The following is a 20,034-nucleotide window of genomic DNA, read 5'->3' as shown; positions in this document are numbered from 1 at the left end:
GGCGTTTGTCTCTCGTTGTGCTGATGGCTCCTGTTGGTTAAGCTCGCAGTTTAGGTAGGACTGCGTTCCTGGCTGCCCATCAGGGGCACTGTGCACCCCCAGGGATGGGGCACCCGCAGCTCCGGGCAGCGGTGCCAGCACCTCAGCATCCTCTGAGTGCAGAATCTCCTCCCAGCCCCTAACCTAAATCTCACATCTTTCCGTTTGCAGCCATTCCCCCCCGTGCTGTCGCTCTGCCCGAGCACGGGGTGGGTTCCCCTTCCCGCTGACCGGCTCCCCGCACGCGTCCCTGTCGCTATCGCAAACGAAGCGTCGCTTTCGCGCAGACCCGGCGCTCGGGTTCGGGGCACGGCGGGGCCGGGGGCTGGGACGGCCCGAGGGGCGGCGGGGCTGCGGCAGGGGCGGGGCCGGGGCGGAAGTGGGACTCCGCCCCCGATGCTGAGCCCCCGGCCCCGCCCCCCGGCCGCACTCGCCGCCGGCGCCTCCCCGCGGTGCGGAGCGGAGCGGTGCGGAGCGGTGCGGTGCGGTGCGGTGCGCTCGGCTCGGTTCGGCCCCCGCCGGCGCTGCGGCAGGATGCGGGGCTGCGGCGGGCACCGCGCCCTGCTGCCGGCCCTGCTGCCCGCGCTGCTGCCCGCGCTGCTGCTGCCCGGCGCCTCCGCGGCCACCGGCCCCGCGCCCGGCGGTAATTTCCTGGAGGACGAGCAGTGGCTGTCCTCCATCGCGCAGTACGGCGGCCGCATCCGGCACTGGAACCGCTTCCGAGACGTGAGTGCGGGGCGCGGGTGGGGTTGGGCGCGGGGTGCTCATCTCCGCCCGTCCTCACCGCCGCTCCGCTTTGTTCCGCCGCCGCCCCGCGCTGCGCCGCAGGAGGTGGAGGTGAGCGGAGCCGTGCGCCGTGTGCGGGGCTGTGATGTGCAGTGCTGCACCGGGCTGTGCCGTGCCGTGCTGTGCCGTGCGGGGCTGTGCTGTGCTGTGCTGTGCCTTACTGTGCGGGGCTGTGCGCGGTGTGCGGGGCTGTGCTGTGCGGGGTTGTGCCGTGCTGTGCTGTGCGGGGTTGTGCCGTGCTGTGCTGTGCTGTGCTGTGCCGTGCTGTGCTGTGCGGGGTTGTGCTGTGCTGTGCTGTGCCGTGCTGTGCTGTGCGGGGCTGTGCCGTGCCGGGCAGCGCTGTGCGCCACGCGCGGGTGTCCGTTTGTGCGTGGTGCAGGTCCGTGTGCCGCGGGTGCGTGCGTAGTGCTCGGGGATGCTTTGCTCGTGCACCGCGCGGTGCTCGCGGCCGTGTGCTGCGAGCAGGTGTGTGTGCGGTGCCTCCGCGTGTGCGTGTGTGCAGCGCACGGTGCCGGGCCGCGTGCGGTGCGTGATCGTGCCCCGCACCTGTGTTGCCTCCTCCCGTGTGTGCGGTGCCCGGCGGAGCGCGGTGCCCGTGCACGTGCGGGGACCGTGAGCGCGCGGTGCCGCCCGTTCGCTGCGCGCCCCGCGTGCGGCATCTGCGCGCACTGCAGCATCTCGCGCCGTGCCCGCAGGACGATTACATCCGGAGCTGGGAGGACGGGCAGCCCCCGGATGAAGGTACCGGGGGGGGGTTGGTACCGGCTGCAGGTACCGACAGCGGCCGTGCGCGGCTCGTGCCCCGGGGGCTCCTGAGCGACGCCCCGTTGTCGCTCCGCAGGGGAGGACAGCACCAAGGAGCCGTGCCAGAAGGTGAAGTGCAGCCGGCACAAGGTGTGCGTGCCGCAGGGCCCGCAGCGCGCAGTCTGCGTCAGCCGCAAGAAGCTGGAGCACAGGTAGGGGCTGCGGGGGAGAAGGGGGAGAGAGGCGGGCGGGGGAGGAACGCGTTCGGAGCCGGGGCTCAGCGCGGCTGTCCCCGGCAGGATCAAGCAGCACGGGGGCTGCAGGCCGTGCCACGCCGCCCGCCCCGCGCCCGTCTGCGGCTCCGACGGACACACGTACAGCTCTGCGGTAAGCGCGGGGACGGGCGGGTTGTGGCGGCGCAGCCCCCCGTGCCAACACGCTGTGCCCCCAGTGCAAGTTGGAGCAGCAGGCGTGTCTGGCCGGCAAGCAGCTGACGGCGCGATGCGACGGGCACTGCCCCTGCCCCACCCCCGGCAGCACGCAGGGTCAGTGGGGGTACGTGGGTGGGAGCCATGGGAGGGTGCGCTCGGGCAGTGTTGGGATTTACCTGTGCAATATACGGGGCTGTGCCCCTTGACGGGGTGCCGCATGCATGCAGTGTAGCGGTGCACCCGTACAACGTGCAGCTGTTCCCGTGCGATCTGGGGATGCCCTCGGGTGGTGTGGGGTACATGTGTGCGATGGGGTGTTTGTATCAGTGCGTTGTGGGGGTGTCCGCCGACACACCGTAACCCCCTGCAGAGCCGTGCACCGGGCAGGACCTGGCCGACCTGGGGGAGCGGCTGCGGGACTGGTTCCAGCTGCTGCGTGAGAACGCCAAGCACAACAGCTCCGGAGGGACCCCCGGCACCGGTGAGACCCCAACCCCGCATCCCTTTGTCCCCACGTCCCCTCGGGGCCGGGTCTCACGGTGGCATCGTTCCTCACAGCGCTGGCGGCCGGCTGCAAGGAGGCGGTGGGATGGATGTTCGGGCGCTTGGACACCAGCGGGGACCGCGTCCTGGAGCAGCCCGAGCTGGCTGCCATCAACCTGGACAAGTACGAGGCGTGTATCCGAGCCTTCTTCAACTCCTGCGACACCTCCCGTGATGGGCGCGTCACTGCAGCCGAGTGGTGCCTCTGCTTCTGGAGGGAAAGTGCGTGGGGCGGCCGAGTGGGGGGGGACGTGCCATGGGGCTTTGGGGTGTGACAGAGGGTAGGGATGTGGGTAATGGGGTTTGGGAGATGCAGAACATAGGGGAGATGCGTGCTGCGGGGTTGGGGGATGCACACCTGGGGGATGCATGCAATGGAGGGAGGATGGTGCAGGGATGTACTGCATGGCACAGGGAGCATGCAGTGCTGGGAGGATGGGGTGGGGGAACGCATGCCATGGGGTCATCGGATGCATTGCACAGCGTCAGGGCAATGCATGCACACCGTGCAGGGACGCACGTTGCAGGGCCAAGGGATTCACACACAGCACGGGGGATGTGTGCGGTGTGTGCAGGATGCACACCGTGGGGCTGGGGCGATGCAAGGCCAGGGGGTGCACAGCACGGGGGTGGATGCGGTGCAGGGAGGATGCGTTACACGGGGATGTGGGGACGTACCTCACACCGTGGGGCCGCCCCTGAGCGCGTGTGTGTCCCGCAGAGCCGCCGTGCCTGCGGGAGCTGGAGCGGCTGCAGATGCAGGAGGCGGCCAAGGCGCAGCCGGGTGAGTCGGAGCCCCGGGGAGCCCCGGCCCCTGTGATGCGGCGGGGCTGGGACGCTCCTTGCCGGGGGGGTCCGGGGGCTGCACGTTCTGGGGTGTGTCGGGGCCCGGTTTCCTGCAGGCACCTTCGTGCCCAGCTGTGATGAAGACGGCTACTACCGGCGGGCGCAGTGCGAGCCGGGCGGGGCGCAGTGTTGGTGCGTGGACCCGCAGCACGGCACCGAGCTGAGCGGAACCCGCTCCCACGGGCATCCCGACTGCGGTGAGAGCGGGGCAAACGCGGGGTGACGGCCCCGAGTGGTTGCGGGCCCCATCGCTGAGCGATCCCCGTGCGCACAGAGGACGCAGCGGGGTTTTCAGGAGACTTCGGCAGCGGCGTGGGATGGGAGGATGAGGAGGAGAAGGAGCCCGAGGAGGCAGCCGAGGAGGCCGAGGAGGAGGAGGCTGAGGCGGGTGAAGGAGACGACGGCGGCTACATCTGGTAGAGGAGGGGGGGGCACACGGCTGGGGGCGGCCCCTATCGCCACATCGCCCCCTCCCCCCGGCACAGAGCGCAGGGGCAGCCCCCGGCCCCAAGCGGGATGGGGCTGTGGGGCGCTCGCCCGGGCGGGCCCCATGGCGGGCGGGGGGCGAACAGCGCGGGGCTGAGCTGTGCCCCCCACCCCCCCCGTTTGTGCTTTTTTTGTTTTTATTTTTAATTAATTTTATTTTTCTTTGGGGGGGTGGGGGGGGGAAGAGGGCAGTAGAACGTAGCGTGCTGCTGCTGCGTGCTCAGAAAGTGCACTAATAAATGAAAATTGAGAAGAAAATGGGAAAAAAGAAAAAAAAAACCAACCCTAACCCACCACCACCACCCCCCTCCCCCCCACCCGTCCCCCTGCCCCCCTGTCCGTGCTGTGCTTGCTGCTGCGGTGTTGTGAAATAAACGCCCGTGCTGTGTCGAACGCTCCATGCCCGTTCCTGGCCCCTCCGCCCCCTTCTCTAGGGCTCTGTCCCCAAATGTGCCCCGCTTGGGGAGCCACCACGTCCCGCTGACCTCAGTCACCACCAGGGACTCCAGGGCTCAGGTGAGGGCCTTTATGGAAGCACTCCAGTTTTGGGGGGGGGGGGTCACAGCTTGCTGGGGGGCCGCTGCTGCAGCCGCCACGCCGCTCGTGCCCCCTCGCTGGCAGCATTGAGCGGGGCGAAGGCGGCAGGGTCCCCACTGCAGCCATAGCGAGCGAGGGGTGAGCGCAGCAGGGAGATGGGGATGCAGAAGTTGAGGTGTGGGTAGGTGGTCCCGGCAGCGTTGTCCCGCGCATTGCTGGCCACGATGCCTGGAGGGGGGAGATGTCACCAAAAGGAGTAACGCAATGGGGACACGATGGGGATGCGGTGGGGACGAGGGCTCACCCAGCAGGCATCCATCGCGGGCAGAGAGCAGGGGGCCGCCACTGGAACCGGCGTGCACGGCACAGGTGCTCTGCAGCATCACCGGGGGGGTTCCCACCACGGCCGACAGCACCCCCCCCGTCACTGAGGGGGCACACGCACGGCCCAGCGCCCCGAAGCCCAGCGCCAGCACCGGCTCCCCTGTGTCACATCACTGGCGTTAGGGCACTTCATCACACCCCCGTGGCATCCCCACACAGGACACCACTGTCCCCATAGGTTGCCATTGTCCCCGCTCCCCTGTGGCATCCCATTGTGTCCCATTCCCCAGCGCAAAGCTGGTACTCACCGGGTTGGAAAGTGGTGGCAAGGTCAGGGGGCTGGAAGCTGGGCACGCTGCCCTGCAGCTCCAGCACTGCCACGTCGAAGGGGGACGCCTCAGCTGTGGCGAACACCAGGCGGGCCTGCAGGACGGTGTCACTGCGGGTGTAAAACAGAGAAAAATAAATAGCAAAGAGCAGGGTTAGGGGTGAGCCAAGCAATGCACGTGGACCCGGGGATGTTGCACAGCCTGGTTTGCAAAAGTGCAAGTTGTACCATGCACTGCATCTTACAGTGCTCCCAAACCTGGATGTGGCCAAAGGGAAGCAGCTCTGTTTGCTGCAGTGCCCCAGCTCTTGCACATTTATTGTGTGACCTATTCTGGGCTGCATCCTGACTGCGTGACCTATTTCAGATTGCATGGCCCATGCTGGGTTGCATGACCTTTGCTGGGTTGCACACCCATGTTGCACACCCATTGCACAGCACAGCCCATGTTGGGTTGCACAACCATGTTGCGTTGCACACTCATTGCATGAGCCACGCAGGGTTGCACAATCACACTGGGTTGCATACCCACAGCATGTCCTATGTTGGGCAGCATACTCATTGTGTGGCCTATATTGGGTTACACATCCATTGCATGACTCACATTGGGATGCACAATGTCAGGCTGCACACCTGTTGCATGCCCCATGTTGTGTTGCACACCCATATTGGTTTGCACGACCGATGCTGGGTTGCATGACTGATGCCGAGTTACACACCAATTGCAAGACCCACGTTGGTTTCACCACCGCTTTGTGCTGCACACCCACGGCACGGCCCACGCAGCGATGCACGCCCGTAGCACAGTGCCCACCTGCAGGCCCCCATCGCCCCACAGGGCCGCACTCACCGCGTGGTGCCGTGCCGCAGTGTGACTCGCAGCGGGGCGCCCATTTGCAGCACGTGGCGGCAGGTGAGCAGCAGGCGCGGAGACACCAGCGTGCCCGACCCCCAGCTGCCGCCGCTCTCCACCAGCGCAGTGCAGCTCAGTGCTGTGCTGCCCTGTGCCTGGGGCAGCGGCAGTGGTGGCGGCAGGTTGCGCAGCTCGTGCAGCACGCTGCGGGCACCGTGCAGCAGGACATCCAGCGAGCACAGCAGCGCCAGCCCCAAGCCCTGCCCGGCCTGGCAGCCGGCGGTGGCAGCAATGACGGCCACGAGGCGCGGTGGGGAGGATGCGGGTGTGAGGGCGAGGACGGGCCCGCCCTGCGTGCCGGGCAGGCAGCGCGCATCGGTGAGCAGCAGCGCACGGTGCGGCCCGGTGGCGTTGCTCAGCACGCCGCTGCTCAGAGCGTTGAGGAAGAGCTCAGGGCACAGCGCTCCGAAGGGCGTCCCGCAGGCCAGCAGCGCCGCGCCCTTCTGCAGTGCGGCCGCGGGGGCCCAGGGCGTCCAGGTACCGCCGGGTGCGTCCAGGCCGGGCACGCGCAGCCAGCAGAACCAAGGCAGCGCCTCGCTGCGATCCTCGGCCGTGCCGGGCAGCGCGCGGGCGAAGGCGTCACAGCGCAGCACGGCCAGCGGGTGAGCAGAGTGCTGCTGCACCGCGTCGGGCGGCGGGGCGGCGCGCAGCACCACGATGCGCAGACCGGGCCGCAATGCCGAGGGCGGCAGAGCATCGCCACGGGGCCACGCGGGGACGGCGGGCTGCAGGAACGGCACCAACACGGCGGCGGGGCACAGCACCAGCCCCGGGCCGCGGCACAGGACGGACCCGCTGCAGCTGCTCGGCTCCACGTCCGGCTCCGACGGGTCCGACACGCAGATGACGCAGCCGGGCAGCTCCCCCGGCACAGCGCTGCAGGGCTCAGCCATCGGCACGGCGACACGCGGAGCAACGCAGTGCGGAGCAACGCAATGCACAGCGACGCGACGCAGAGCGATGCGGAGCAACGCGGCACGATGCAACTCAACGCGACGCAGAGCGACCGGAGCCAAAGCACAGCACGGCAACCCGCCGCCGCACCGCCGCCATGGCCGCCCCGCACCGCCCCGCACCGCCCCGCCTTACCCGCCCATTGGCCCCTTGGTGGGATGGGGCTGAACCTGCCGACGTGGCGACAGGCCGGGCACGGGCGGGGCGCTGCGCAAGTGTAGGTGGGTCCCGCACGGGGCTGTGCCACGCACGGCAGCACCGAGCAACCGCGCTGCTTTTTGTGCTGGGAAATCAGCGCCTCCGCCTGCAGGAGCGGACGCAGAAGTTTCCATCTCCCTGCCTCCCTCGGACGATCTTCGGTTCCTGGAAGCGCAGCCAGTGGTGACTGTTGGTGAGCGGCAGGGGCAGGGGGTGTGAGCAGCCGGCAGCACCGCAGCTCCATACAGCAGCTCCATACAGCACCTCCATACAGCACCCCCATACAGCACCTCCATACAGCACAGCATCTCCATACAGCACCCCCATACAGCATAGCACCTCCATACAGCATAGCACCCCCATACAGCACCTCCATACAGCCAGCGGGCAAGGCACCTGCTGGGCACCGCCACCCTCAGAGCAGAAAGACATGTCTTTATTGAATGCAACGTGAGCTAGACAGCAAGGAAACTTCCACACAAAACCCACCGAGTAGAAAAGAAACCGCCGCAGCCTACGCTAACAACCTTATGATATGCCAACGCCCAACGCTTCCATGCTGCAGCCTTTCCAGCTGCCCCATGGTCCCACAGCGGCGCTCCGAGGGCGGGCAGTGCTGCAGCCCATGCCCCATGTGCCGTGCCAGCCCCTCACTGTGTCACAGCACACGGAGCGCTGGAACCGGCTGCCGCTCATCGAGGACTTCCATATCGTGATGCTGAGTTTGGTAATCTTGCAAAAAAGTCTAAATATGTTTTTAAAAAACCCCCTAAAGAGACTGTGGACTAAACAAGATGAATGTTAAAACTAAAAAGTTAGAAGGGACGCCGTTTACATGAATACTTCCTTTAAAAAATAGAATAGCTTTCTCGTTGTTCTTGAAGTCAGCTGGCCACAGTGGTGAGACGCGCTCCTTCCAGCGGCACGGAGCGCTGCCACGTCCTGATCCCGCTGCCCGTGTCGCTGCTGGAACCGCGGCCCCCAGGGCATAGAAAGGAGTTGTGTCACCACTGTGCAAGGACGGGCGCTGACCAGGTCCCACGGTCGCGCCGCGCTGGGGTTGGGAAGCCGTCTGTGTCCCGGCAGGACAGTCCATAGGGAGCTGTGAGCAGGATCAGTCCGGGATCGCGCTCTGCATCAGTCAATGTACTGTGACAGCCAGCGGAAGCCCTCGCCGTAGCCTTGTCTCTTCAGCACGCTGCACATGAACACCTCCATGGGCCGCGCGTTCAGGTCCTTCAGTGGCACGTTTCCCTGAAGGCACAGAGACAAATCAGGAGCCAGACCAGCACAGGGTGATTCCCAAAGCCAGCGGCTGAGCAAGGACCCTGAGTGCTACTGTTACTTCTGATCAACTCTAAGCATACAGTGACAACGTGGAGAGGTGGTAAGCTGAACAAAATTTGGAGTAATGAAACCAGAAGAGTCTGGCAATGTGTTACCACTGTCAAACTCCAGCACAACACCTGATTTCCTAACTAGGAGAACTGTGCTTTGCACAACTCTGGATGTTTCAAAACTCGCCCGAGGGCATCGCTGTTATTAAAGGTTCGGCCTAGTCAAATGTTTAGGACAAATGCACAGGAACAAACCACTTGGCTTCCACAGGGCACCTCCCTCTGCAAGGAACATGTACTTGTGCAGTACCCAGACCACGTGCCTCCCTACCTTCCCCGTGGTCTGTCCGTAAAGCCCGAAGATCTCCCGCAGTTTCTCCTCACTGATGGCCTCGGGTCTGTCGATTTTGTTGCCCAAGATAAGGATTGGCACATTGGATATTGTTTCATCTGTCATTAGCGCCTGCGTGCAAGACAGCTTTAAGTTACACAGAGGCAGCACAAGCATCTCTCATCTGAGGAAAGCTTCATTTTGGTAAGCTCTGGGACCCACAAGGGTTAATCCCTGGTGCTACAGCGCTCCCATGGGAGGGGTCTTCCCAGAAGGGGCTTTGCAGGACCCTTCCTTAAAGTGTGCTCAGGAGCCTACAGTCACCCCACAGCATCTAGGCTGCCTCAAGTCCCATCCCACCAAATAAGAACATTATTTATAATGTGGCCAGTCAAAGGTGTCAGGGAAAGGAAAAAAAAAACAAACCAAGAAGTTTACATTAAGCTCAACTTTGGATTCCATAAGCCGGGAGTGATCTGCACAGTCCACCAGGAAGACGATCCCATTGATGGCGGGCAGGTAGTTCTTCCACACCCGGCGGGCTGCAAGGCAAGAGACCAACAGCTCCTGTGAGAACAGCAGGGTGCTGTGCCCACAGCGGAGCCCCACTGCTTCCTGGGGCTGCTGGTGACAGCCCGCCGTGCTGCTCATGCTCTCTGCACTTTCACAAGTGATCAGATCATTGCTGTGTGACAGACGCTTGTCAGCAGGCAGCCAACACGTGTGCACAGCGAGTGTGTCTACGCAATACTGATGAGTGCTGTTCCTGTTGCAACAACAGCCCCTGACTGTCAGCCTGCTCGTGGGCATTCAGAAAAATACACAGAAACACTTTTCTTAGGACTTCAAGAAAGGAAATCTAAAGACAGAAATTCAGAGATTATTCAGAAGAATAAGGCTGTGACGTATGAACCTTCCACAGCTAAAACTATTTCAAGCAGCAGAGTGTGAGCTGGCAGCTTTTTTTGTTTTTCCAAGCTGCCAGAATAAAGCACAATTATTTAGCCACTGAAACAACCAGTTTCCTAGAGCCAGGCCACTTCCACTAATAGCTCCATGTGTGAGTCACGGCCTGAACCACTGATTGAGCACCTGGGGAAAGGTCCCGTCAGCCCTGGGAGCACAGGTGAAGGCAATCCAGCTGCATGGACATAAGGGGTGGAGCCTGGCTGCACCTCTCAGTCCTCTTTTAAAGGCTGGCTGCTGCTGGGGAAGGATCTCTCTCTGAAGATCCCTCCTTTGAGGACTTTTCCCCTGTGACCCCAGATCTTCAGAGCCAGGTGAGTAGTCCTTTTTCCTTCCTTTATAACAGCTTTTTATTGTGTTAGTCCCTCTGTCATTATACCTGTTGTGTTACCTTTCCACTGTGTTGATCTTCCTGATTGTTACACTCCACAACCACTATCAAGCTACAAGCAGTTGGGTATGGCCAATTCCCACCAAGCTCCAGCATCTCTTTTTGGGAGCTCTTTCTAATCTTTCCAGAGGCGGCTGGGGAACACAACTGAAATCAGTAAGCTGGCACGTACCTTGTTCATGGCCACCTAGATCAAAAGTGGTGAAGGTCATTCCAGCAATTGTCAGCTCCTCTGAGGCTGGAAAGCAAGAACACAAGAAAAGAAAGCAATTACTACAGCTAATGGTTCTTGGGGGTGTGCTCCAGCATCACAAGGCCCTTGTGTAAGATATTTGTTCCTTCCTTGTCTATTACTTAGGGTTGTTCTTATTAATGTGTGTTTATGTCATATTGCACAGCCAGGAGTTGGGCTCAATGATCCCTATGGGTCTGTTCCAAGTTGGGATGTTGTGAACCCTCTCCCTCCCCAGTAGCGGTGTGCACTAACCCACACCCCTTCTTGGCCTCTATATCTGAAGCCAAGCTACCAGCTCCCCTGGGCGCAGTGCAGACATACTGGGGTGCAGCGTGGGGACGTGCTGGCCCAGCCGGTCGTCCTTGAGCATGTGCAGCAGTGTGGTTTTGCCCGCATTATCCAGGCCCAGGAACACAAGTTTGCCAGACTTCTTGTAGAGCCCTGCAGGGAACAAACAGCCGCGTGTCCCCGATGGAGCCGGCTGACACCGGGACGGTCACACAGCAACCAGAGGGAAGGGGAAACATGAAGCCTAATGCACGAGGGGCCTCACCCAGGAACTGCAGCACGCTGCTGAACCCGTTGTAGATCCACTCGAAGATGAACGACATCGCTGAGGATGGAGCGCCTGCGGGCACAGCCGGGATCAGTCACGTATCCCCCCGTTGTCCCCCCGCTCTATCCCTATCCCCGCCCTATTCCCGGCCCGGTTCCCGGTTCCCACCTCCGGCCGCACGGACCCCGCTCCCGTTGTGCCGCCAGCTCCCGCCGGAACTGCGTCGCTCCTGCGCCCCGCCCGCTTCCGCCCCGCCGCGCTGGCTCCACGTCGGCTCCGCGCCGTGACGTCAAGCGGAGCCCGCCCACACCGCGACACGAACGCGGGTTCGAATCCCGCTGTAGTCCCTGCTGAAGTTCCAACCATCCACCGCCGGGCAGAGCGAGATCCGCCTCATTGCAAAGGAAGGAGCACAGCACGCAGAGCTCAGTAGTTTTATTTTAACATCCAGCACTGGGTGAAACTCTGCACCCGCATGGCTTTATGTGCAGATGGTTACAGACACACCAGGACACCGCACACAAGAATCAGGTTTTGATTTAAAGTTCTATCTTCTACCTCCACCAGAGCCGATATACCAGGTGTCACAGTTAGACGGTGCTAATTGGTGTCAGTCATAGGTGCCTTGTCACCAGTGCTGTTCTTCTGGGCTACTCCTGCATGTGGTGACTCTGGGATGCAAAGGGAGCAGCTCCTCAGCACACAGCCTCAGCCTTCAGTTCTTCTGGTAATAGAACCACCTGTCAACTGCACGGGGCGGAACAAAGCAGGGTTAGTCCTGTATGGACACTGCAAGAACTGCCATGGTTCAGTCTGGAGCACAGCAGGTTCAAAGGAAAGACCTCATCCCTCGCTGCAAGGAGGTGGTGGTGAAGCGATCTGAGATGGGTCATTAAAGCTGGAAAAGCCCTCTCAAGTGTGGGCTGGCCCAAAAGCTGCCTTCCATGGTGCTATATGCATCACCTCCAGCTCAGCGCTTTGCACAAGCTCCTACCAGTTGCATCACATGCCCTACACGCAGTGATGCCCTGAGGATGCCGGCTGTACTCAGCAAGCCAAGCAACCATATGGCCCTGCCAAGGGGCTGGCAGCACTGCTTCCCTCGCACCCCTTCCCTCACACCCATCTGACTCAGCTGGCCCCAGGAGTTGTCCCACAGTCGTCACTTTCCTATGCAGCTTTGTGCTGCACAACAGACCAGGTCCTGACATGCAGAAAACCTACCAGCTCACAGCTGTTACTTGCTTAGTGACAGAGCCTCTGTCAGCAGCAGCTGAAGCGCTGCACTCATGGCCATTTTCTGCCCCTCTTCATGGAGATGAAGTGTTTCCATTCCTCACTTCACCTGGACTGATGACACTGATGAAACCCCGCTTGGGAGGAAGTAGTGAAAATGCTGCTGCTACCAATGCACTTCAGCCCTCTGAGGCATCCTTCATCCAGCACTAAGGGACTGCTACAGATCAAACTTCCTCCACAGTGAAGTGGCATCCCAGATCCCTACTCATATCCCAGCCTCATGTACCATAGTAAGGAAGTAAGGCCCCAGTACAAGTGATGTGGCAACTGAACAGCATTACTGAGACAAGACAGGTTTGACAAGGCCTGTAGCTGCCAGTCTTGATCCTCCTTTACCTACTGACAGTTCCCCTAAGGAAGTCCTCACCCTGTATCAGAAGGCAAAGTAAGTTTGGGAACTTACTTACCTTCAGGTGGGATGGGGTTGGCAGCTTTACACGGTGGTGCCTGAAATGAGAAGTGGAAGAGCAGACAGCAGCTGTTAGTGCAGACTTAACCTCACAAGAGATCACTTTGGGCTGCGCAAATCTCTTCTAAGCACAGTTCCAGACATAAGCCACATACATTTGTGGCAGCCAGGGCTGGCCAACTAAAAAGGAATGCACAAGTTTGTGTTCAGCTGACTGTGGCCATTGCACAGCCTCCTCCCCTCTCTAGGCCGGCGGTGCTTTGCTTTGGGTAGATGTCTGCCCTGCTCTTACTGCAGGGCTAGATGACACAAATCCTTCAAACCAAGAGCTAAGTAGATGACTGTAACAGAAATCTAAGGAGAGATTATCGTTTTCAGTTGTGTTTCCATGCACTGAAGCAAAATCTGTTTTCATCTTGCTGCCCCTCTAACCATTCTCGAGTTGCTGATGTATTTCATAAGCCTGGGGAGATTCAGTTGAGTCCTGACCTGGAATAATGGTACTGAAACTGGGCACATCAGGCTTTTCTTTGCAAAAAATGCAGGGTCCCTGGCTGTGAGTCTCTCAGAAATTAGGCTCTCTCATCTCAAAGCGTGACCTGTTCTGTACCTGTTCTGTGAAGCTTGTGAAAGGTCAAATACTTAAACACGCACTGTGCAGCTGACAGTGAAGCTACAGGTCAGAAATGCAGCCCTTCACACAAAGCCTGGTTTGGATTCCTCTCCCAGATGACTAAGGGTGAGAAGAAGCCTCTAGAAGAATGTCTGACTTGCTCCACATCCATCTTATTTAACCAGAAACAGATGCTGCGCTCAGTCATCCAAAATCTTCTGAGCACACAGAGTGCCATTCGCACAAAGATGAGGGTTTATGGTACCACACAAGTTACACCGTCTTGCCTAACACTGACACTGGGGATAGGACACTTCCATTTGTACTTACTGCATCCACAGTAGCTTTTGCACACTCTTGACTACAGCAGAAGGGGCTGCCTGAGACCGTCAGATTTGTGCTGGAAGGGAAAGGTTGCTTGTGAGTACACAGAAATCAAGTCTATCCCAGAAGAGCATCAGATAATGGAATACCTGGAATCATTACTGTAGCTGCCTAGTTGCCCGTAGAGACAGTGAGCAGCTAACAGAAAGTGTGTCAGTAGATGGAAAAGGAAATGTCTTGTTGCTTCTGAGAAAGGAGAGAGCATAGCAACAGAAGCATTAACCTACCAGCAGATCTCTCCTCCGTCAGTTTTTTTAGCTATCAAAGCTTTCCAGTGTTCATGAGTGCTTTTGATAACGTTCACTGCAAAGTCCTAAAGTTGAAGACGAGAACAAACATTGCATTAGGCGTAAACACTCAATCATTTTCTCTAGACTCTGAGTTCCATGCAATACATGGCTTCTCACTGCTCCAGGTGGATCATTCAACAACTGTACCTATCAACAGGAGGAGATGCACAGCTAATCTAGGCTTGTAACTGTTTGAAAAGGAGTCTGCTTCCAAGCATAGCACAGCTTTTTTTCCTTAAAAGTGCTAGTATATACTCCAGCATTAACTGGCCAGCTGGAGATGGACACATGCACAATTGTCCCAACATGAAGGCCAGCAGTAAATATCCTAGTTTGACACAACACAAAGCCAAGTAAAACACTGCAGCAGCATGTGCAAGGACCCTTGTTGCTACCTTCTGCCTTGATTCCAGTTTTGCCCTTGCTGAAGAGCAACGAGATGTCCCAGTCCACACAACCTCCAGACACAAGGCGTTAAGAGAGCTCTCATTCAGGTGCAGGAAGTTATTTGACTGCACACAGAGAAGAAACGGAGACAAAGGGATCGTGCTGCTGAGGCAGAGCCCTTTCTCAAAGGGAACCAGGGAACACCTGATGAGCTTTGCTCTTTAGGCCTGAAATGATGAAACATTTTAACTCCCAACTTTGCCTCTCTTCTTTCCTGGCTTCCTTCCACTGCAGCCTATTGCAAGTCAGAGTGACATCATACACCCTTTGCTCCAGTTAGGAGCAAATAAACCCCATGTTTTCTGTTCTTGTTCTGATATGCAGATGCCTGACCTGAAGTGAGCTCATATAAACATCACCTAGAAGACAGACTAATGTATACAACAGAAGCAGGGCAACAATCCTGTGCTTCTAGTATTTCTGCAAGCATCAGCCCAGAAACAAGCAGAACAGTGGGCAGGAAAAGCAGCAGGAAGAATGAAGGCAGCGATCCTCTGGCCCTGTGGAAAACCCACTCTGTCAGCAACTGCTCACTCACATTCTCATGCCACCAAAGCTCAGATTTTAGGCAGCATACCTTTGTCTGTTCACAGTCACAAAGAATGCTGACCCTACCTTATTTTTAAATTCTCCGTTAAAAGCAAATTGATTTTCTGGCTTTCCATCAGGTACTTTGTATCTTCTAAACCAGTCCACCGTAGCTTCTAAGTACCCAGGCTTCATCCTTCTGACATCATCAATATCTGGCCAGGGAGAAAGATTGGTCAGCCACATTCAACAGCAGAAGTTACTCTGCCACTGTCCCAGACTTTTGAGCTCATTTAGCACCTCCTTACATATAGCCCTAGCACCATCCCAGTTTTCAATATAAATACAACCTCAATGCCTGTGCATGGAGAGGGAACTTGGTGTTTCATTCTCAGAACAAAGTCACATGGACACATTTAAACAGCTTTGATGTAAGACAACGCTTCAACTCACAGGACACCCTTTTCTTTGGGATACCCTGTGTACTGGAAATGCTAATTCAAGGTCAGAACCAGTGACTGAGCACCTGGTGGGAAGGCAGGGCCAACCCAATGGAGCTCAGGTGCATGCAATACAGCTGAGTAACTGGAAGGGGTGGAGCCATCATCCACCCCTTCCCAGACCTCATTTAAGGGTTGGCAGTGGAGGTGAGGACATCTCTCTGAAGATCCCTGTGTACCTGAGGCCTTCTAAAGGTAAGCAGTTTTCCTTCCTTTGTTTTTGCATCCATAGCTGCTGTGTTTGGGCTCCTTCTTACTTGCTGCAGCCTAGGATTGTGCTATTCTACTATCATTGCCACACTTTCCTTCACATTATAGCATTACACCCTGATATAAAGGTCTTAATTTGTGTAAATAGCGTAACATTTTGCTAGAGCTTAACATCCCATTCTGCTGCTGTGGTCTGTACTGCATCCATCCCAATACTGACCCAAAAGCCTCCTGCAACCACTCAAGGCAGGAAGGGAAGGATTAAACACATTCCTCCCTACCGTTATAGTTTTCCGCTTCTGGGTCTTCAATGTTGATAGCAATTATCTTCCAGTCTGTCTCTCCCTCATCAATCATTGCCAGTGTGCCTAGCACCTTCACTTTGATCACTTCTCCTCGTGTGCAGACCTACAAGGACAAAGGACTTCTCTGTACATATCCAAGAAATGCACAATGGAGCTGGTACAAGTTGTCAGGGCACAGTAAGTAGTTCTATACCACAAAGGCAGCTGTCCCTTATCAACAGCTCACAAGCCTAAGCTCATGGGGCTTGCACTGTAAGATCTCATCAACAATCTCCAGAGACAGCAGAGGATAAACATCATGTTCTTAAGATATAGGTGGCAAGAAATGAATAATAACTCTGAACAATTGATTTCAGAGACACTAATGACAGTTATCCTCCAGAATGCATTACCTTGCTTCCAATTTCACACACGTCAATTGGATCGTTGTCTCCACAGCAGCCAGTGTTTTCATCCTTATGGCCTGGGTCTTCCCAAGTCTACAGCAAAGGAAAAAAAACAAAAGCAATTCTCTCCTTATGCTGAACGGGGACTCCAGAAGAAGCAAAAGGCAGGTTTATTTCATGCAGGCAATTGCCTTGAAGATACAGATCATGGCTCACCTCACACTTGTTTTTACATCTAGTGATTGCGTTACAGTTTTACGGTTGTCTGCAAATGTGGTTTCAATCCAAGTTAAGTTCTTATCCTGCCAAAGGTAAACTGGTCCTTTCCACCAACAAACCCTTTAACAACTTTTCTGACTTCATCTCAAGTTAAACAGCCACATAAAGGCGAAGTTCACATCTATAAAGAACACTTACTGATTTGACTTCCTGCCTGTTCCTCTCCCTATTCATTTCTTAACAGAAATTTCCTGAACTCCAGATAGCAGAGGTTGAATTGCTTCCTTTCAGTTAAGCAGCTGAAGGCAGTGGAACAGAAGTAGGAACATGAGTCCCACACCCTATGCTACCCATTGTCCTTCTGCATCTCAGCAGGAGCAGCAAGTGATTGAAATGAGACAACAGGGCTCTGGGAGGTACTAGAGCTGAGCCTCTGAAAACAACAGCTGCTCAAAGCACATTTCTGGTCAGGAGCAAAAGGAAGCGATTCACTGGTTGCTAACTCACAGCACACAGGGTCTCTGAGATAATCTAGCTTGGGGGCTGCATACCTAGGTCCTGTACTGCACCTAAAGCTCCTGCTTCTCCACCAGGCAGGAAAGAAGCATTGGAACTGCTCGATGCCCACTGTGAGCTTTCAGCTCTCTTGTGCAGCAACCACATCCTGAGCCCGAAGGTGAATGCAGACTTCTATAGCCAAACCCAAGGTGAGGAGTGATGCAGCAACTGCTTGTTATCACAACAGCTTGTTGTTTTCAACAGCTTCTTTACAGTGCTAGCTATGTGCCTGCCTCTGGAGATTTCTACCTGCAAACATCACTGCTCTCTTGACAGGTTCTCCTCATTAGCAGGATTATAGGTGCAGTTGCAGCGTTCTACTTCAGAGTCTGCTCATCCATGAAATGGTATCGGTCAGATACACACATAGGCACAGCCCCTGCCCACCCAAAGAGCGAGCTGCATCCAGTACCTGTGGGATAGCGCCGTAATTCCAGATATAACCCTTGTGAGGAAACACGTTAGCTACGTAGCGCAGTTTGCCCTTCTTCACATCTTGCTTAATGGGGTTTAAGGGATCCTTTGTTGCAATCTGAAAGAGAAGTTACATAAATCTCTGTATTTGGCTTTCTAGGAAAGTGGTGGTTTTTTCAATGAAGCTGGCTCTAACCCACAGGCTGCAAGGCCCGGGGCCCACACTGAGGCAGGCACCATTTTCTGTTGCCCCTCCAGCAGGCTTACCAGCAACAGAACCACACTCAGCATTCACACCCGCCAGATGCTGCTTTCAGAACACTGAATTATTCCAGCTTTTACAGGACTCAGCCTCTGCTCTAGGGCTCTAGCATCAAGCAAGTATTTATGTGAGAAGCCAGGATTATGTCTAGAGGCATCCCTGATGTGAAACCTACAGCACAGCAGGTTCTGAAAGGCCTTATTTATCAGGGCTGAATTGTCAACTTTCAAGTTACAGAGCCACGAATGCTCCTTCTTGGAGGGCAGAGGAGAGGAAGGGAAAGCAGGCAAAGCCTGGGGTTAGCAGTCTGCTCAGCTCAAACACCTCAGCCTGGAGCTGCAATACAGTTACCTCCATTTTAGCATTTGTCCATCGAGGTACTTCCACAACCATGTTGAACACGTTCTGAAGAAAGCAAAACATCAGTGAACAGATGGAACTTCAATACCACGCTTCAAAGTAGGGCACGTTTAAGTGTGAAAAACAGAACTCTGTGCTTTTTCTTTTTTCCTTTAGTGCCAGTCTCGACATTCTTAATAGATGTCCTGCACTCCGGTCCATTGCATCATCACTCAGGTCTTAATCCCATGAAGATTAACTATATTGCGGGTGTTCTGAGGTGGCAGTAGATGAAAGGTCTGCATCACCTTTGTGCAGAACAGGAAACTTAAGTGGGTCAGTGACAGCTGCATGGGTGCAATGCTCAGGCTTACATCACTTCCCAGGTGTCTGATCCCCCTCCTCTCACAAAAGGAAACCTTCTGGGTGGAGGGGTAAAGGGGCAGGGTTGTTGGGAGCAACACAGAGCCATGCTGTGCAGCATCTCACTTATGGGTGAGTCCTGTCTGTAGATGTGCTGAGAGGACTCGGTCCCTTCTTCCTCAGAAAAAAACAGCTGTTTCATACTTGAACTTTGACATTTGCTATCGGAAGAGATTACAGCTTTTAACAAACAGTCAAACCTTACTCCTTAGCACCCACGAGGCTTCTAATTCCCAGGTTAAGCAGTATTAGCATTGCAAAGGTAATACCAGACAGGCGATATTGCACCATAATTAGATTGCTATTGTGTAACGAGCACTATTATGTCATCGACTTTGCTCACATCCCTTCCTAACAAGTTCATTGCGTACCCTCAATTGCAGGGGGTCACTTCCCACATGTACTTAAAGTGTAAGTGGATATGTATGAGTCTTGCTTATGCATAGCTGCAGGGAAGGAGGAGGTGGCTGTGCAGGTAGAGGATGCTTGGGGCTGTGCACACCTCTCCCCCAGCTCTGCTGCTTCAAGCTATGGACCTGGCCTGGGTGAGACACCAAGTGTGCAGCCCAAGGTCAGTCCGTCAGCCAGGACACACGGATGAGGTCAGCACCTCCCAGCCCACGGCCAGTAAAGCTCCCTGCAGTAATCCTCTCTAGCTTACCAGTCTGCAGAGAAAGATCTGGGGCTGAGACACAGCGAATCAGCCTGGTGCTGCCATCAAACCTGCCCAGTGACATACATCCCTGCGCAGCCTTCCAGCCCATGGACAGCACAGCACTGCTGAACCACCCTGTTCCGCTCCATTAGCACCTGCAGAGCGCAGCACCACTCGAATGTTCCTGCTCTGAGGACCTTTAGTGGCTATTTAGGTATTTGCTCCTAAAGACCAGCACATCGCTGTCCCGGATGGCACAACGGCTCTTCCCCTCCGAGCCAAACACAACGGGGTGGCTCTATCTGCTTTCTGGAGGGTGCCCTCAGCTCTGCAGCCCCTGTGCCTTCCTCATAACCCCCCCCAGACCCTCTCACCTTGCCGGCGTCCGCGTACAGCGGGATGTCGTGGAAGGGGGAGATGTACCGCCCGGCCGCATCCTCTGCAAGGCAAAGCGCGGCGCTCAGCGGGGCAGCCCCTGGGGCCTGGGGTCCACCCGACGTGAGCGCCCCGGGGGGTGCGAGGGGGAGGGAAGGGGGGTAGGGCAGGATGAGAGAGGGGACATAAGGAGCTGGGTGTGCTGCCGGCCGCACTCACTGAAGAACAGGCGGTACTCAATGCTGTGCGGCGCTGCGCGCTCCTCCACGCTGTACCCCGCCATGGCACCACGCTGCCGCTGCCCGCTCGGCTCAATGCGCAGCCGCCGCTGCCCGCACCCCCCGGCCCATAGCAACGCCCATAACCCGGCCCATAACCCGGCCCCTCTCCCCTTTAGCCCCGCCCTCGATCACACTGCGCAGGAGCGAAGTGCCGTCACCCTGCCTTGTGTCTGAGCCCAGCCGTGACGTGGC

General features: G+C 57.1%; 4 protein-coding genes and 2 long non-coding RNA genes across 8 annotated transcripts; 3 read left to right on the top strand and 3 right to left on the bottom strand.

Moving 5' to 3' along the window:
• The first annotated feature begins 503 nt into the window (after positions 1–503).
• SPOCK2 (SPARC (osteonectin), cwcv and kazal like domains proteoglycan 2) lies at positions 504–4,268 on the top strand. 2 transcript variants are annotated; one of them, XM_085554138.1, is made up of 10 exons: positions 504–765; positions 1,521–1,566; positions 1,667–1,781; positions 1,869–1,956; positions 2,021–2,114; positions 2,371–2,481; positions 2,559–2,765; positions 3,265–3,327; positions 3,446–3,586; positions 3,664–4,268. In XM_085554138.1, exons 1-10 carry the CDS (start codon positions 574–576, stop codon positions 3,807–3,809), a joined length of 1,203 nt encoding a protein of 400 aa, XP_085410264.1. In that variant the 5' UTR covers positions 504–573; the 3' UTR covers positions 3,810–4,268. The 2 variants fall into 2 exon arrangements, with proteins under 2 accessions (XP_085410264.1, XP_085410263.1); XM_085554137.1 differs by having other exon boundaries at positions 504–876.
• Positions 4,269–4,387: 119 nt separating this feature from the next.
• TYSND1 (trypsin like peroxisomal matrix peptidase 1) lies at positions 4,388–7,049 on the bottom strand. Of its 2 annotated transcripts, XM_015866278.2 has the most exons (4): positions 5,915–7,049; positions 5,045–5,175; positions 4,717–4,896; positions 4,388–4,640 (listed from the first exon to the last, which is right to left on the bottom strand). In XM_015866278.2, the coding sequence occupies exons 1-4, from the start codon at positions 6,868–6,870 to the stop codon at positions 4,435–4,437; spliced, it is 1,473 nt and encodes a 490-aa protein (XP_015721764.2). In that variant the 5' UTR covers positions 6,871–7,049; the 3' UTR covers positions 4,388–4,434. The 2 variants fall into 2 exon arrangements, with proteins under 2 accessions (XP_015721764.2, XP_085410262.1); XM_085554136.1 differs by lacking the exon at positions 4,717–4,896.
• Positions 7,050–7,544: 495 nt separating this feature from the next.
• Positions 7,545–11,165, bottom strand: SAR1A (secretion associated Ras related GTPase 1A). The gene is made up of 7 exons (XM_015866398.3): positions 11,114–11,165; positions 10,943–11,017; positions 10,711–10,830; positions 10,327–10,392; positions 9,236–9,339; positions 8,798–8,929; positions 7,545–8,383 (listed from the first exon to the last, which is right to left on the bottom strand). Exons 2-7 carry the CDS (start codon positions 10,998–11,000, stop codon positions 8,267–8,269), a joined length of 597 nt encoding a protein of 198 aa, XP_015721884.2. The 5' UTR covers positions 11,001–11,017; positions 11,114–11,165; the 3' UTR covers positions 7,545–8,266.
• On the top strand, positions 9,339–15,284 carry LOC146759949 (uncharacterized). Its single transcript, XR_014948559.1, has 2 exons — positions 9,339–10,077; positions 14,712–15,284. It is a non-coding gene; the product is annotated as an uncharacterized LOC146759949 (long non-coding RNA).
• On the bottom strand, positions 11,366–19,874 carry PPA1 (inorganic pyrophosphatase 1). The gene is made up of 11 exons (XM_015866391.3): positions 19,781–19,874; positions 19,561–19,625; positions 18,121–18,174; positions 17,506–17,625; positions 16,323–16,409; positions 15,907–16,033; positions 15,003–15,130; positions 13,878–13,963; positions 13,597–13,666; positions 12,652–12,691; positions 11,366–11,692 (listed from the first exon to the last, which is right to left on the bottom strand). The coding sequence occupies exons 1-11, from the start codon at positions 19,842–19,844 to the stop codon at positions 11,661–11,663; spliced, it is 873 nt and encodes a 290-aa protein (XP_015721877.2). The 5' UTR covers positions 19,845–19,874; the 3' UTR covers positions 11,366–11,660.
• LOC107315741 (uncharacterized) lies at positions 15,478–18,127 on the top strand. Its single transcript, XR_001556044.3, has 3 exons — positions 15,478–15,610; positions 17,129–17,242; positions 17,668–18,127. It is a non-coding gene; the product is annotated as an uncharacterized LOC107315741 (long non-coding RNA).
• Positions 19,875–20,034: the final 160 nt, after the last annotated feature.

This window comes from Coturnix japonica, chromosome 8 (assembly GCF_054131305.1).
Source record: "Coturnix japonica strain WE chromosome 8, WE-NBRP24, whole genome shotgun sequence".
Classification (NCBI taxonomy): domain Eukaryota; kingdom Metazoa; phylum Chordata; class Aves; order Galliformes; family Phasianidae; genus Coturnix; species Coturnix japonica.
Note: the sequence above shows the minus strand (reverse complement) of the source record. Positions and strands in the feature narration are given on the sequence as shown.

Bases quoted from the DNA above. Each gene is read 5' to 3' on its own strand.
- TYSND1 (XM_015866278.2), bottom strand. From the start codon at position 6,870: ATGGCTGAGCCCTGCAGCGCTGTGCCGGGGGAGCTGCCCGGCTGCGTC. The intron at 4,897-5,044 runs GTGAGTACCAGC...GATGTGACACAG, and splicing joins TGCCACCACTTTCCAACCCG to GGGAGCCGGTGCTGGCGCTG. The intron at 4,641-4,716 runs GTGAGCCCTCGT...TCCCCCCTCCAG, and splicing joins CCGCGATGGATGCCTGCTGG to GCATCGTGGCCAGCAATGCG.
- SAR1A (XM_015866398.3), bottom strand. From the start codon at position 11,000: ATGTCGTTCATCTTCGAGTGGATCTACAACGGGTTCAGCAGCGTGCTG. The intron at 10,393-10,710 runs GTATGTCTGCAC...CTTGCTTTCCAG, and splicing joins CGTCCCCACGCTGCACCCCA to CCTCAGAGGAGCTGACAATT. The intron at 8,930-9,235 runs GTAAACTTCTTG...TCTTGCACGCAG, and splicing joins AATCCAAAGTTGAGCTTAAT to GCGCTAATGACAGATGAAAC.
- SPOCK2 (XM_085554137.1), top strand. From the start codon at position 574: ATGCGGGGCTGCGGCGGGCACCGCGCCCTGCTGCCGGCCCTGCTGCCC. The intron at 877-1,520 runs GTGAGCGGAGCC...CCGTGCCCGCAG, and splicing joins CTGCGCCGCAGGAGGTGGAG to GACGATTACATCCGGAGCTG. The intron at 3,587-3,663 runs GTGAGAGCGGGG...CCGTGCGCACAG, and splicing joins CCACGGGCATCCCGACTGCG to AGGACGCAGCGGGGTTTTCA.
- PPA1 (XM_015866391.3), bottom strand. From the start codon at position 19,844: ATGGCGGGGTACAGCGTGGAGGAGCGCGCAGCGCCGCACAGCATTGAG. The intron at 13,964-15,002 runs GTAGGGTCAGCA...CTTCAACTTTAG, and splicing joins ACGGAGAATTTAAAAATAAG to GACTTTGCAGTGAACGTTAT. The intron at 12,692-13,596 runs GTAAGTACAAAT...TTCTCATTTCAG, and splicing joins CAAAAGCTACTGTGGATGCA to GCACCACCGTGTAAAGCTGC.